This window comes from Ochotona princeps, chromosome 20 (assembly GCF_030435755.1).
Source record: "Ochotona princeps isolate mOchPri1 chromosome 20, mOchPri1.hap1, whole genome shotgun sequence".
NCBI classification, from domain to species: domain Eukaryota; kingdom Metazoa; phylum Chordata; class Mammalia; order Lagomorpha; family Ochotonidae; genus Ochotona; species Ochotona princeps.
The window spans coordinates 26,935,813-26,948,485 of record NC_080851.1 but is presented as its reverse complement, the minus strand read 5'-3'; the positions used below and the strand labels follow the sequence as shown (position 1 = coordinate 26,948,485).

The window sequence follows — 12,673 nt, the reverse complement described above, 5'->3', positions numbered from 1 at the left end:
ACCAGGCTGGCACTGGGAGCCACAAACTCAATCCAGGTCTCCCACAAGGATGACAGAGAACTAATGACTTCAGGGTCTACATCTGTGCTGGGATGGGAAGCTGGAACTGAGGGTCAAAGGCACACACTCCTGTCTGGCGTAGCTCCTGTCCTAACGGCTAAGCTAAATGCACCCCCTTCCATTTTGTTCAGAGTAAAAACCAATGTCCTAACACAGCTTACAAGGCTCTACCTGACTTCCCTAAGCTTCAGTCACAGCCTAGCTGCTTCCCATCATCTTCAACACTATCCTACCCTGGGGCCCCTGTGCTCCCTGTTCCCATGCCTGGAACGTTCCCTCCTTAGGCAACTGCAGGGCTTGTTCCCTTCTTTCTTGTCTCTGCTGAAATGCCACCTTCTCAAACAGAATCTCATCTAACACCTGCTCACCCCTTTACCCCACTTGATTTTTCCTTTCAGTCATTGTAACCTGCATATGTACAATGTATTTATTCCTTGACTGTCAGTCACATCCTCCTTTCAACACATGCACATCACATCAGAAGCCATCAGAATGGATGTTCTAGAGGACGGAGATTTTGTCGGCCTCATCTATCACCAGGAAAATGATGGTGGCAGCAGCAGTACCTTTGCTGTGCCAGGTTCATCAGTGTTTGTAGGGTTGAGGTGGGGAAAGTGGTGACTTTGGAGCATGCTATGCTTACTGCAGGCTGCATTCCTTTAGTAAGAGATCCAAACAAAGACACATTAACGATTCAGGGACTAAGGGTGGGGTCAGCAGGGTGCTGGGTCGCCAAAGGCCACAGGAACCTCTTATTTCATTGGCCTCCCTTCTTTCCCACTGGTCTGTAACATCACTTGTCATATCACTTGTCTGCTCAACAAATGACTAGAAAGAAAACAAAAACTCCCCCCAAAAATGATCAGTATAGAAATTTATTTGAATTCAAAATAATAAGGTTATATTTAGAATAATGTTATAATTATCTAAAGCAAGTATCATCCTTGGCTCTGGAACACCTCTAAAGATGTCAATGTTTTCAAGTTCAAAAATATGTAGGAAAAATGTATAAGGAAATGAAACATCTGCTGAGTATTCAGAATTGTAACAGCAGGACACACAAAGTATATTTTAACTGAGTTCAAATTATAAAACATGCAGCAACAGATTCTCTTGCTTTATCAACTCCTTGGAAAGTCACTGCAAGACCACCACCACCTGCTAACGGGATAGACGTCTTGGCGGAGACATAGGTAGTCATCTGCAATGCTTCCATTTTCAAACTTCTTTCTTCACATCCATTTCCGTTCTTTCCTTTAATGTGGGTTTCGTTCTGTTGACACAACATTTGGTCTCACTCGCAAAGTGGAGTAAAATATCCAGATCAGAGTATTCAACGGTGTCATCAAAGATGCTCAGGGATCAGATTTGGAAAAGGTCAATTCAGTTAGCTAGCAGAGGCCGTCAGCGCTGGCCCAAGAAAAAGATTTCAGATAATACATGTTTGCTAAACAGACAAAAAGACTAAGTAGTTAAAAATGGCTGAAAAATCCTAGAGGTTTCTTTGACCTAGACAATCAAAAGCAGACAGGTGACCTTTGATTAAACCCATGTAACTTGTGGGATGAGCTAGGAAGCAGGCTCCAGGGTTGAGTTTGGCTGCCAACAGTGTCCACAGCTGGGGGCACCCTCAGAATGTCTCCTCTTCCCGTAGAAACTGGAACACCGCTGAGAAGTCTTTCTTTGCGTAGCCCTTTGCACACATCAGCCTGTAGATCTGATGGGCCAGACTGCCCAGAAGGATTGGGCTCTTTGTGCTGGTGGCAGAGTCTTGTGCCAATCCCAGGTCCTAAATCAAACAAAGGTGGGAGGGATACATTGAGACTGCAAGGAAAGACTCACTTGGGAATTAGGGTCCCCAACACTTAGGTTTCTGAGAAGTGAAAAATGAAGTCTGAAAAAAATACACTCACAAGCACTGTGGTAATTGTCTAATATTTATTTCTGTTGTGTTCACATGCCAGAGAAACTGCTCTGGATGAAGCCTGACTTCTGAGTGCCCCCTCCAGCCCCACTCTCCACAAGAGTTACTACACAGGTGGGAATATAGGTGGCAATGCTTTCAGATCTGTGGAAAATTTAAGATTAACATAAAATTAAAAATATTTTCTTAAATGAAATGTGATGAGAAACAGAATGGCAAATGAGGAAACAGCTTCAAATATGACTACATCCATTGAATAAAGTGTATCAGAGATACACCAGAGGCTAAGAGACAATGAGGAACAAGACAGCTGCAGCCCAGTCAAACTCAGCCATTGAGGCAGAAAGACGAGACAGGCATTTATACAATTTTACAGACACACTCCCATGGGAGCCAGGGAGGCAGAGTCTGGGATGCAGGCAATGCCCTCCAGAGAAGAGGCAGCTGAGTAGAGGTGGGAAAGGACGGCAGGTGTTAGGCAAACACACGAGGGGGGTCGTGGCCAAGGAAGAATGTAAAGGGGCAATTGTGAAGACTTGCAAGTGAGAGAAAAGCAGAGGCAACATGAGTTCAGCATGGCTGAAGCAATGAGGGAAGCAGGAAAGCCAACATGACTCAGGTGAGGCATGCAACAGTCTTGTAAGATAAGGTACGTAGCCTACAAGGAGCTGGAGACTACTGAACTTCCTAGAAGAGACTGAAGCAGGATTTTACCCACTAGAAAACCTACCGTTGCTAAGCTGCAGAAACCAAACTGGAGAGCATTGGGATGAAAGGCAAGGAGGGCAGCAGTGATGTCCACAGCCCCAGACTGCTAGTGGGGGAGGAAGTGGACTCACTCAGGAAGAGCAGAGGAACCTCACCAGGAGGAAGGGAAGGGAGCTCAGTGCCAGCACAGCTTCAGGGGCAGAAGGAGTCTTCAAAAAGGCAATGAAACCGTGTGTTACAAAAAAGAGGCAGAGATTGTAAGAACCTTCGGTGCCAAAAAAAAAAAAAATCAACCTTTAATTTTATTTTTTATGTGAACTTTTGAGAGTATCCTCAGGTGTACTTTTACTTTCATAATTGGAAAAAAAAAAAGTCAGGTGGTAAGAAGAGTGTGCCACGCAGACAACTGATGGCTGGCTGAAGGAGGATTCTCTACAGTGGAGAACCCAGGGAAAGCTGACCTCAAATGAAGGCCAACAACTTGCTTTCCTAGTGACAATTAACTTAGACATAAATCTACACAGATTTTTGATGCAGGAAGCTGTACCAAGAAATCTCACATTACAAGAATGAGATACTTCTTCTTTAGGGAGGTGGACGTGCAATGCTGATACATTAGGAATAATTAGAAAATCCTTGCTGCTTTCATTCTAAGTTGCTAACCTGAGGTAAATTTATGGTGAAGAACAACACTTTAGCAGCTCACATCACAAACAAACCTGAGCATGCAAGAAAATTCTTTGCCTGTCCTTCCTATCCAGGTCAGGAGTAAGAATGAGCAAGGGTAAGGAACGAAAAAGTCGATCACTTTACTGATTTTGGTTTGTAGGACAGAGACATGCTTTAAGAGCAGAGACAGAGAGAGATAACACCAATAAACATGCTCTCCCTCTCTCCTGGTGAGTCTCTGTGCTTACCGTACCTTAGCCATGAGCGTTGTTCCGAATCCACCCTGATAGTTATTAGCAGAGGGAACGCCATCCATCACCCCGGGAACAGGATTATAAGTGTCACTTGACCAACACCGTCCTGAGCTCATATTTAAGATTTTAGCCAATAGTTTTGGATCAAGCCCTAACCTGTCAAAGGTCAAAAACAAAGAAGAGTTAAAGGTCAAAATGTACAAGTCAAGTGTGATGGATCCACTTTGAGGGTGTTCCATCTTCTTCCTCCATTTATTACACGTTTTTCTGAAACCAGAACAGACTGATATGAGTGAAGAATTCAATTCTGAATTGTAAGGAATTAAAAAGCACTGATTACAGTCATTCCTAATCAGGCATTACTAGATCATTCCTGAGCTAGGCCATTTTGCATTCAGGGGAAGTCTTCTACACAACCCTACCACTAAGAAGAAATAATACAAAGCTGCATAAACGCTTTTATCACACTCAGAGGTTTCTTTGCTTTTGGACATTATGACATTTTATGTGTCACATAAGAACCTTAAACCAATATGATAATCTAGATTGCATAATTTTAATCACAAATGATATATTTTGGAAGGAAATGTTGAAAGACAAACGATACATCATGAGAGTTCATGTGGGTGCATTTATGTGGGTGCTTATTCTGTTGGTTTTTATTGAGAATAAATGCCACAGAGGAGCCTTGAGTGGCAAAACAGGCTTCAGAGAAGCTACTGTTAGAAGCTGCTTCTTGTTGCCGACTTTCCTTTATTTATGAAATCGTCATTAGACAATCCTGCTTATGAGGCCAGCCTGCCCAGAACTGTGACATATGCTATCTACTCAGAGATGTGCATTATGGTTCTGGGTCAGCTGCTGATAAGCTCATTGATCCTGATAAAACAAGGCTTGCCCAAGCGGAAAAATCATTTGTTCCATTGCTGGGCTGACAGCCCAAGCGGCTGTTCAATAGGGACCCTAGGAAAAACAGCAGCACAATGTTCTAGCACTTTGAGTCTGAGGATCTTCATGCAGTTTGGGAAGCCCAATTTTGTTTCACTGCACTGAATTTCACATGAAACTTTATCCCAGCAATTTGTTGGTTTCTTTTATGCAAATGGCCATTATAAAACAACTGTCATAAAAGCTTTCTGCCTTTCTTAAGACCAATTTCTTCTGAAAAAAAAAAAGATTGTAAGACAATCTTAGATAAGTATAAAATGAATTGCATTGGGACAACTTGAGTTCTTGTTCACTCTGTGTGTTTGAAATACATGTTCATTTCAAAATCTGAGTATCATGGCCACTGAAAACATTCTCTGGTGCTAGTACAGAAGCTGGACTTATTGACTAGGCTCATATTCTAAGGACTGAGTTTTCCCAAGGATTAACAGACATGGGAGAGTCCCTCTAAATCACCTGTCATATATCCTGGTCAGCTGGAGAGGGCCAGACAGAAACACAAGCGTTTCAATCATTCTTTTCTAAAAACAGCCAAGTTTGTTGCCTGTGTAGTAGGCTACTGGTGCTTTCTTTTCCCCTTGCAGCTAAAATCAGGCTAGCTGTACATGTGGCACACGACTCAAGAAGGACAGTCAGCGTGTGTAGGGCATAACTGAAATTACATAGTTCACTCGCTGCAATCGCAAGTACATCTTCTCAGTACAAATGGTCAAGATTGCTTGTGCCTAACATGCTCTTATTAGGAGGGAATATTTTCAAAGGCCCCAAAATACCACTCTGCCCTCCACTTGAAACTCAGTGGAAGGACTTCTAACTAGTCCTAACTTAGAGCTCAGGGTGGCGGAGCTGTCCCAGATTTGGAATCCCCCAGGTCACCCTCTGCCATACTTCCCAAGAACCTTCCCCACTCTGCCTGCAATACTTCCAAGTGGTGAGTAAAACATTTTTCTAACTTTGTAAGAGCCTATATCTTTCTTAACATTTCCAGGAAATATACTGGCGCTGACTAAGGGCAACCCTTTTTTAGTGAATACGTTATGATTCAGAAGCATCCTGAAGGGCACACACAAAAATCAGGTGGCAGCCGTTCCTGCTCCTACCCAATGTTGGCGCCATGGCTTCCGCAGGGGCAGAACCCCTCACTGAGCTGGCTTCTCCTTCTCTACTTTCCTCTGTGCACCCCTCCTCTGCAGCAAAGTGTATCATTAAAAAGAGCAAGTTCGAAGTGCTTTGCATTTCATCTTCCTGAGGATTCTCTCTGGCACATACATAACTGACAGTTAAAATTAGACATGATATTAAAATCAGTTACTGAAGTCCTCTGTCTTCCACCATGCCCAAGGCTTGTAACAGTCTGAAACCAGCTAGAATACACAGTAATTGTCATTCAGAGTCTATCCTAGAACGTCATGCTTCACTGGAGAGGACTGAGTTTCCATTTGAAATCAACAAATTAATCCAAGACAGGTATCTGAAAGGGCAAGTTTAATAGGAAGCAGCTACTGGGCTCTCAAGCATGATAAAATGTTATTGCTGTTCCCTGTAAATTGGCTGGGAGCATATGATACTTCCTGCATAAGAGCCCCATGGCTGTTCGGGAGATATGCTGCTCAAGCCATCAAAAGGATGACAATCTGTCAGTCCCCATAATAACTTGCCATTGGATGTGGTTCGAGAGTGTGAGCATGCATGCATGTGACTTTACAATTGCTGGAATGTTCTCTGATATAAACAGAGAATGAATTCATTGCTCTGACCGCATATATAATGCAATTCAAATAAACATCACTGTGTCAAATCTACTCATCTCCAAAACACAAGAATTTTAAATGAACTTTTGGGAGTAAACAAGAGGTATAAACCATTTTTAAAAGCCTGAAGACAATCCGAATGTTTGCCTTTGTAACTGTAACCAAGGTATTCAGGACCAAAAACTTTTTTGCCTTTATAATCTCCAAGTATCTATATGCCTTGTTTTAACCTAATAACAGAACAAATAAGGTTACCAAACTGGGTTGTTTGTATCACAGGAACATATATGGAAATGAACTATCTAAGATCAAGTCAATTTTAATCAATCATGCACTTACCAATGCTTGCTTAGATCTGCACGTACAAGTGCTCTGCATGGAGCCAAGACCACAAAATCAACCAGCAAAGAGAGGCTATGGCTACCCACCAGGAAGGGGTGCATTAAGACACACTCAGAGTCAGGCATCATAGCACAGTGAGTGACTTGACTTGCTGCTTCAGATGCCTGCATTCCATACTGGAGTGCCAGGGTTCTATGTTTCTAATCCAGCTAACTCCCCACTACCAAGCTGGGAGGCTGCAGATGACAGCCTAACCCCTTGGGTCCTAATAACCACATGCGAGACGTGGCTGCAGATCCTGGCTCCTGGCTTTGGCCTGGTTCATCCCTGGTATTGTGAGTATTCCCAGCAGATAGAAGATATCTCTTTCTCTCTTTCCATCTCTGTCACTCTACATTTAAAACTAACTAAATAAATCTTCAAGAAATATAAGGGGGCAAAAGAAATGCCACCTCACTTTAACTTACTCACACCCTCGTGCTCCTCACTTTCAGGCAGACTAACCTTCATTAAGTGTTTACTGTCCACTAGGGCACAACTGTGAGCACCCACAGCCATTCCCCACCATGAAACCTACATGTAGATTGTCATCAACAAACAACCACGTACATAACACTGGCTAATGGGAAGTGCTATGAAGAAAATATAAAGTACAGTTTAGTTCCAATACCAATCATCTCTCCACAACCACAGGTACCAATAACTACCACATACAGAGACTCTCCCACCTGCATTAGCTAATTTCATCTTCACAGCAACCCAGTGGACAGGCACTCTTATTTTGTCATTTTATAAATGAGAAAAGCTATACTGTCAAAGTTGGAATGCAGATTTAGGCAGATCCCCAAACTTAAACCATGTGACGCAGTGAACTTCACAGTCAACCAGACAATATGGCAATGGCATTTTATTCACTTAGTAGGAGATTTAGTCAAATGGTTGTTAACTATAACATTTTGCCATTTGGTGTATTTAATAGGGCACAATGAAGAGAAAAGAAAACAAAACCAAAGGGCAGTGTTTATGGGTAACGATCAAGGAACTGAAGGAACAGGGGTGGAGAGGTGGGAGGATCGTTCATCTCACCCAACCATCAGAAGTCCAAGTGTTTCAAGCCTCTGGATAGTAGAGGACAGCATGGAGGAGCCTGGGCTTGGGGTCCGGTGGGTGAATAAAATAACATGCTCTATCTACCACAAATATTTACACACAAAAAAATCAATGCACAGAGCAGCAAAAACCAACAGGGAAATTCACGTTATCAACATTATTTCCATGTGATGCAAACAACAAAACCTCTCTACTGCAAGAAGGGGGATTTCATGGCCATAAAACCAGACATCTGCGTCCTAAGCAAGAGCCTAATGACAAAGTAGAAAGGGCTAATGGGAAAGAATCTGAAACTATATTGTGTACCAATATTTTTACTGTTTATTTCTTTAACAACATTTTCAAATGTTGACTAACATGCATAAAAATTCACTGTAAAAGAGCTAAACGTCCATAAGAAGGTCAAATTGTAAGATTTTGTTCTTCTAATTAAAGGAGGGAGGGGAAAAAAGGGAGAAAATGGTGTACTGGGGGAAAAATAAACTGTCTTATGAGAATGAAATTAATCAGAACTGATCACTTCATAGGAATAGGTAACTCAATCTCTAAATGTTGACATTAATGCTCTTAAAAAATTTCACTTCAGGGTGAACAGAATGTAAATGTGGCTGAATCACTGTGATGCCACACTATTTGGCCAGAATTTACTACGTGGGAATTTATGCTTGCTGATGCCAATTTTCTCCTTCATCTTGTGAAGCCCCATAAATCGTGGCTGCTCTCTGTACTCCATTAGAGAACAATCCTGTCATTTTAAACCATGCCTGTAAACCACACAGAAAAGACAATACCAGAAGCCCTCATTTTTAGGGCTTTCAAACCATGCTGAACCTCTATAGGATAAAGTGATAAAATCCTAATGTTATAGAAATAAGCAATTTATTACTACAATTTGAATCATTAAAAGTGATAAATTATTTTACCAGTTAGATAAAACTAGTGAGTTTCTGACTTACATTCAGACTGTTAAGATTTATTTTAGTTTATGCATATCACATATATACCAGTATGTACGTGGCTTCATAAAAGTTCAACCTTTAAGTTTCTTAATTCTAAATATCATTTTTGTCACATGCAATCAAAACCAAAAATGAGAAACACTGTTATTTGTCTCTGCCCTTGATGTCTTTATTTGGAATCTTATCACTTTTCATTTTTCCTTTAAAATAAGCCACTGTAAGAACCAAGCATTTTCATTTGATAATGTATATTTTATTCAATTGACTTTCTTGCCTTTATTTGCTGATGTTTTGAGTAGGACTTCCACAAGCACCTATCCTACACAAAACCTCACTGTGGAAGGGCAAACAATCACCTAGTAAGAGTTTTGACGGGAAATTACTCTCAGAATGTCAGTAGATACCTCATGGGACCAAAGGCACATGGTGCTACAGGCTGCTCAGGAGAGGGAGCCGAGCGTAGTTCACGCTGATGGAGAATGCTGGTGCAGCAGAGAGGGTCTGAGTAGGTTCAACCTAGGCTCACCTGGTCTCTCACCTTTTGTGACACTTGTACTCATATGCAGAGGATTAAAAATAAAGTTATAAAGATTTACCTGTACACGAACCCAGTTGTCAATATCAACTAATTTTGTACATTTTTCTCTTCTATAAAATTGGAGAATGGACATGAAAACAAGTTATTAGTAACCTGTTTTTTCAATTGTAAGTGACCCATCATCTGACACTGGCCACAGTATCTTCTGATGAGTGAATACACCTGACCCTCTGCAGAGCTCCCTACACACTACTACTTTATGAGTGCTTCATACAGATATGCCTTACCATCTTATAGACATTCAATTTTAAAATGTAAATGGTACAGGATATTGATAAACCAATTAGCACTGATGCAAAGCAAATTCCTCTTTTATCTCAATTACAACATGACAACTTAATAGGTCAAGATAGTTTAACATCTGAGACAAGGGCAATTCAATAAAACAACAGCATCTTGATATGGTAATTAAGAGGAAATGTGAATCCATTACCATGTTTTAAAAAATATCTCAGGCACTTTGGCTCATTTCACTGCTTTTTATCAAAAGCTATGAGACCAAACATCACTTTGCCTTGTGATATATTAGGGAATGTGAAGAAAATATGACTAAAACATCTTGCTCATTAAGCATTTTCTAAAGAGATGTATATTATATTCATAAAATATAAGCTATTTTAAAATAATCAGATGATTAGTCATATATAATATAATCATTCCTAAACCCAAAAGACCAAAAGCTAAAATTAAGATGTTAACCTTAAGCAATCTAAAACATAAGCACCTATAGTAAAACCACCACATCATTTTAAGCAAAGTACGAATGACATCATAGTTTAACGGAAAGATGGAGCTAACCACAAGCAGCTGAACCACAGGCAAGCTACCGCTGCGCATATGAACTGCAGCTTTATGCATGCTATCTACTTTATCCTGTGAACCACTGAGAGAACTTTCAGCGAAAAATTTGGGGACTGTATTTAAAATAGGTACATAAAACTAGTCGCATGGTAGCATAACCCTTGAATTAACTGCACATTAACACTGTGTTTTATACTGATTTGTCTTCCACACTACCTAAGTATGTTTAAGTGTTACAGAGAAAGTGTTTCTTGCATTTCAACATAACAGGAGAAATGGAGTCATATAACAAAGATAATATAACTTTAAATTGTGTGCAATTGTGTTAGTGACTATGGCAAAGAGAATCCATGTTCTCCAGGGTGCTACTGTTTGTCCAATAAGCTAAGTTCAATAATGAAGTTCCAAAATGTCCCTGCACCAATTTGTTTACCTTTCATTTTAACATTTTAAATTGCCAATATATGAAATGTTTTAACAAACCTGATTCCAAGATTCATAGCTTCAGCAGTGCCAATCATACCAATCGCTAACAGCATGTTATTGCAGATCTTTGCAGCCTGAAAGTGAATTGAGGGTATGTTAAATAGCTTTATTTTCAGTTTATAATTCACAGAAAGTCTTTCATTCCCATTGTACAGGTTTCTTTCTAACAGAAATGGCATTCAATTGTTGATTTTCTTGAGTGGACAATCATGCCACTCTCTGAGCATAACACACTATTCCAGGGCAGAGTTGGGGTCTCCTTTAATGCAGTACTAAACCCACAGTGATGCCTTATTTCCTACTGTGGACCAGGTATACTAAAAATACTGATTTGTGTGACACAACTACTCTTTAAATATTAGGACCATAATCTAATCAGAAAATAGTCTGATTGGAAGGAATAAACTACGTGAAAAGCAAATGAAGCAAGTGGTAAAATCGAAGCACAGCCTTTAAGAGCAGCAGTTCAGAGCAACAAGAGCACCGAAGGCAGGAGTGGAACCTGAAACACATCTCGAAAGGCCAAAGCAGGATTCACAAGGCAGAGAGGGAAAGGAGACCAGGAAAAAGGTCAGTGTGGTAAGAGGGATTAAAGATTTTAGAGCCCAGTATGTCCCTGGCAACAGTAAGAACACTGACTCAAACGCATATGTCTTAAGAATGGTGAGAAACAGGTCCAGGGCTGGAGCCTATTGGTCAAAGTCCTTGCTTTGCCTGTGCCAGGATCCCATAATGGCACCACTTCATGACCCAGCTGCTCCACTTCCCTTCCAGCTGCCTGCCTGTGGCTTGGGAAAACAGCTGAGGATGACCCAAAGCCTTGGGACCCTGCACCCCCATGGAGACCTAGAAGAAGCTCCTGGCTCCAGATCAGCTTAGCTCCAACTGTTCTGCTACTTGGGGAGTGAACCAGTGGAAGGAAGATCTTTCTGTCTCTCCTTCACTGTGTAAATCTTTCTAATAAAAACAAAATAATCGTAAAAGAAGATGGTGAGAAATTTGACAGCTATTTGTGAGTTATGGCAGATAGGGTGGTGGGGATGGGTTCCTATAGGTTTCAAAGTTAAGAAAGCATTCTGGTGAAGTTCACTTTGTTTATGGTGCTGCGAAAGTGGTAGCTTTGGCATTCACAGACCCAATGAACCCTTTAAGCAGCAAACCTGGTGGGAGATGATAAAAGATCACATCAGGTAATGTATGGGAAGCTCAAGATGGCAAACAGCGAGACACTCTGAGGCAAACATCAACAGAGCCTGGAGATCAACTGGACAGGTACTGGGACAATAAATCTATCCAAGATAATATCAATACCTTGAGTGAGCTAAATTAGGATAAAAGCATTAATAGGGAGAATGAGCAGTGAGTATGTGTTGGGAGTCAAAGGAACAACTAGCTTGACTTCAGAGATCAGTACTAATATTCCTAAATAAAATCACTTGATTTCAAGAAAAAGATTAAAAGACATAGCCTATTTTTCTTGGTTGTACTACAAATAGAATAAAAACTAGCTGAAGGTTAGTAGCAGCTCAGACAACATGAGCCTTTCAGACAGAAGCGTTTTAAGGACGATTTTGGTAGGCACTGGGAAGACATCCCAAGATTTGATTATGTAACTTCTGATGTCTTCTTTAATTAAGTAAATCTGCCAACCATGACTGATACAAAAAAGTAACTTGTCCCCAGTTATTTCAGGAAACTCTAAGCAAATACAGAATCCATAGACTGGACAGAATGAGGACTAGGAATGTGGTCTGCAAACAGGAGAGAGCATTAGCCAAGGTTACTGAATCCAAGTCATGAATGTGGAAATGTTACCTGCCCGGTCCCAACAGCTCCACAGTACACCACATTGGAGCCCATGCACCCCAGCAATTCTTTGGCAGCAGCAAATTCATCTTCGACTCCTCCTACCATAAACGTGAGGTTCCCAGACCGAGCAGCTCCTACACCTGAACCATTGGGGTTAAAGAGGGAAGAAAAACGATCAATTTCTTGAGACATTTAAGTAGACATTAAAATCACAGAAAATCCTCAAACCAAATGAAAACATCTTGATCCAGAAC

The 12,673-nt window shown here is 40.9% G+C and overlaps 1 protein-coding gene across 1 annotated transcript in view; it reads right to left on the bottom strand.

Annotated features, from left to right (window-relative positions):
- Positions 1–919: 919 nt before the first annotated feature.
- Positions 920–12,673, bottom strand: part of HIBADH (3-hydroxyisobutyrate dehydrogenase) — a 106,438-nt gene continuing 94,684 nt past the window's right edge. The window contains exons 5-8 of the mRNA XM_004582416.4: positions 12,426–12,559; positions 10,608–10,684; positions 3,615–3,771; positions 920–1,849 (exon numbers count right to left, since the gene is read on the bottom strand). Coding sequence (XP_004582473.1) covers positions 1,691–1,849; positions 3,615–3,771; positions 10,608–10,684; positions 12,426–12,559 — 527 coding nt within the window. The 3' untranslated portion in view covers positions 920–1,690. The remainder of the gene's footprint in view (positions 1,850–3,614; positions 3,772–10,607; positions 10,685–12,425; positions 12,560–12,673) is intronic.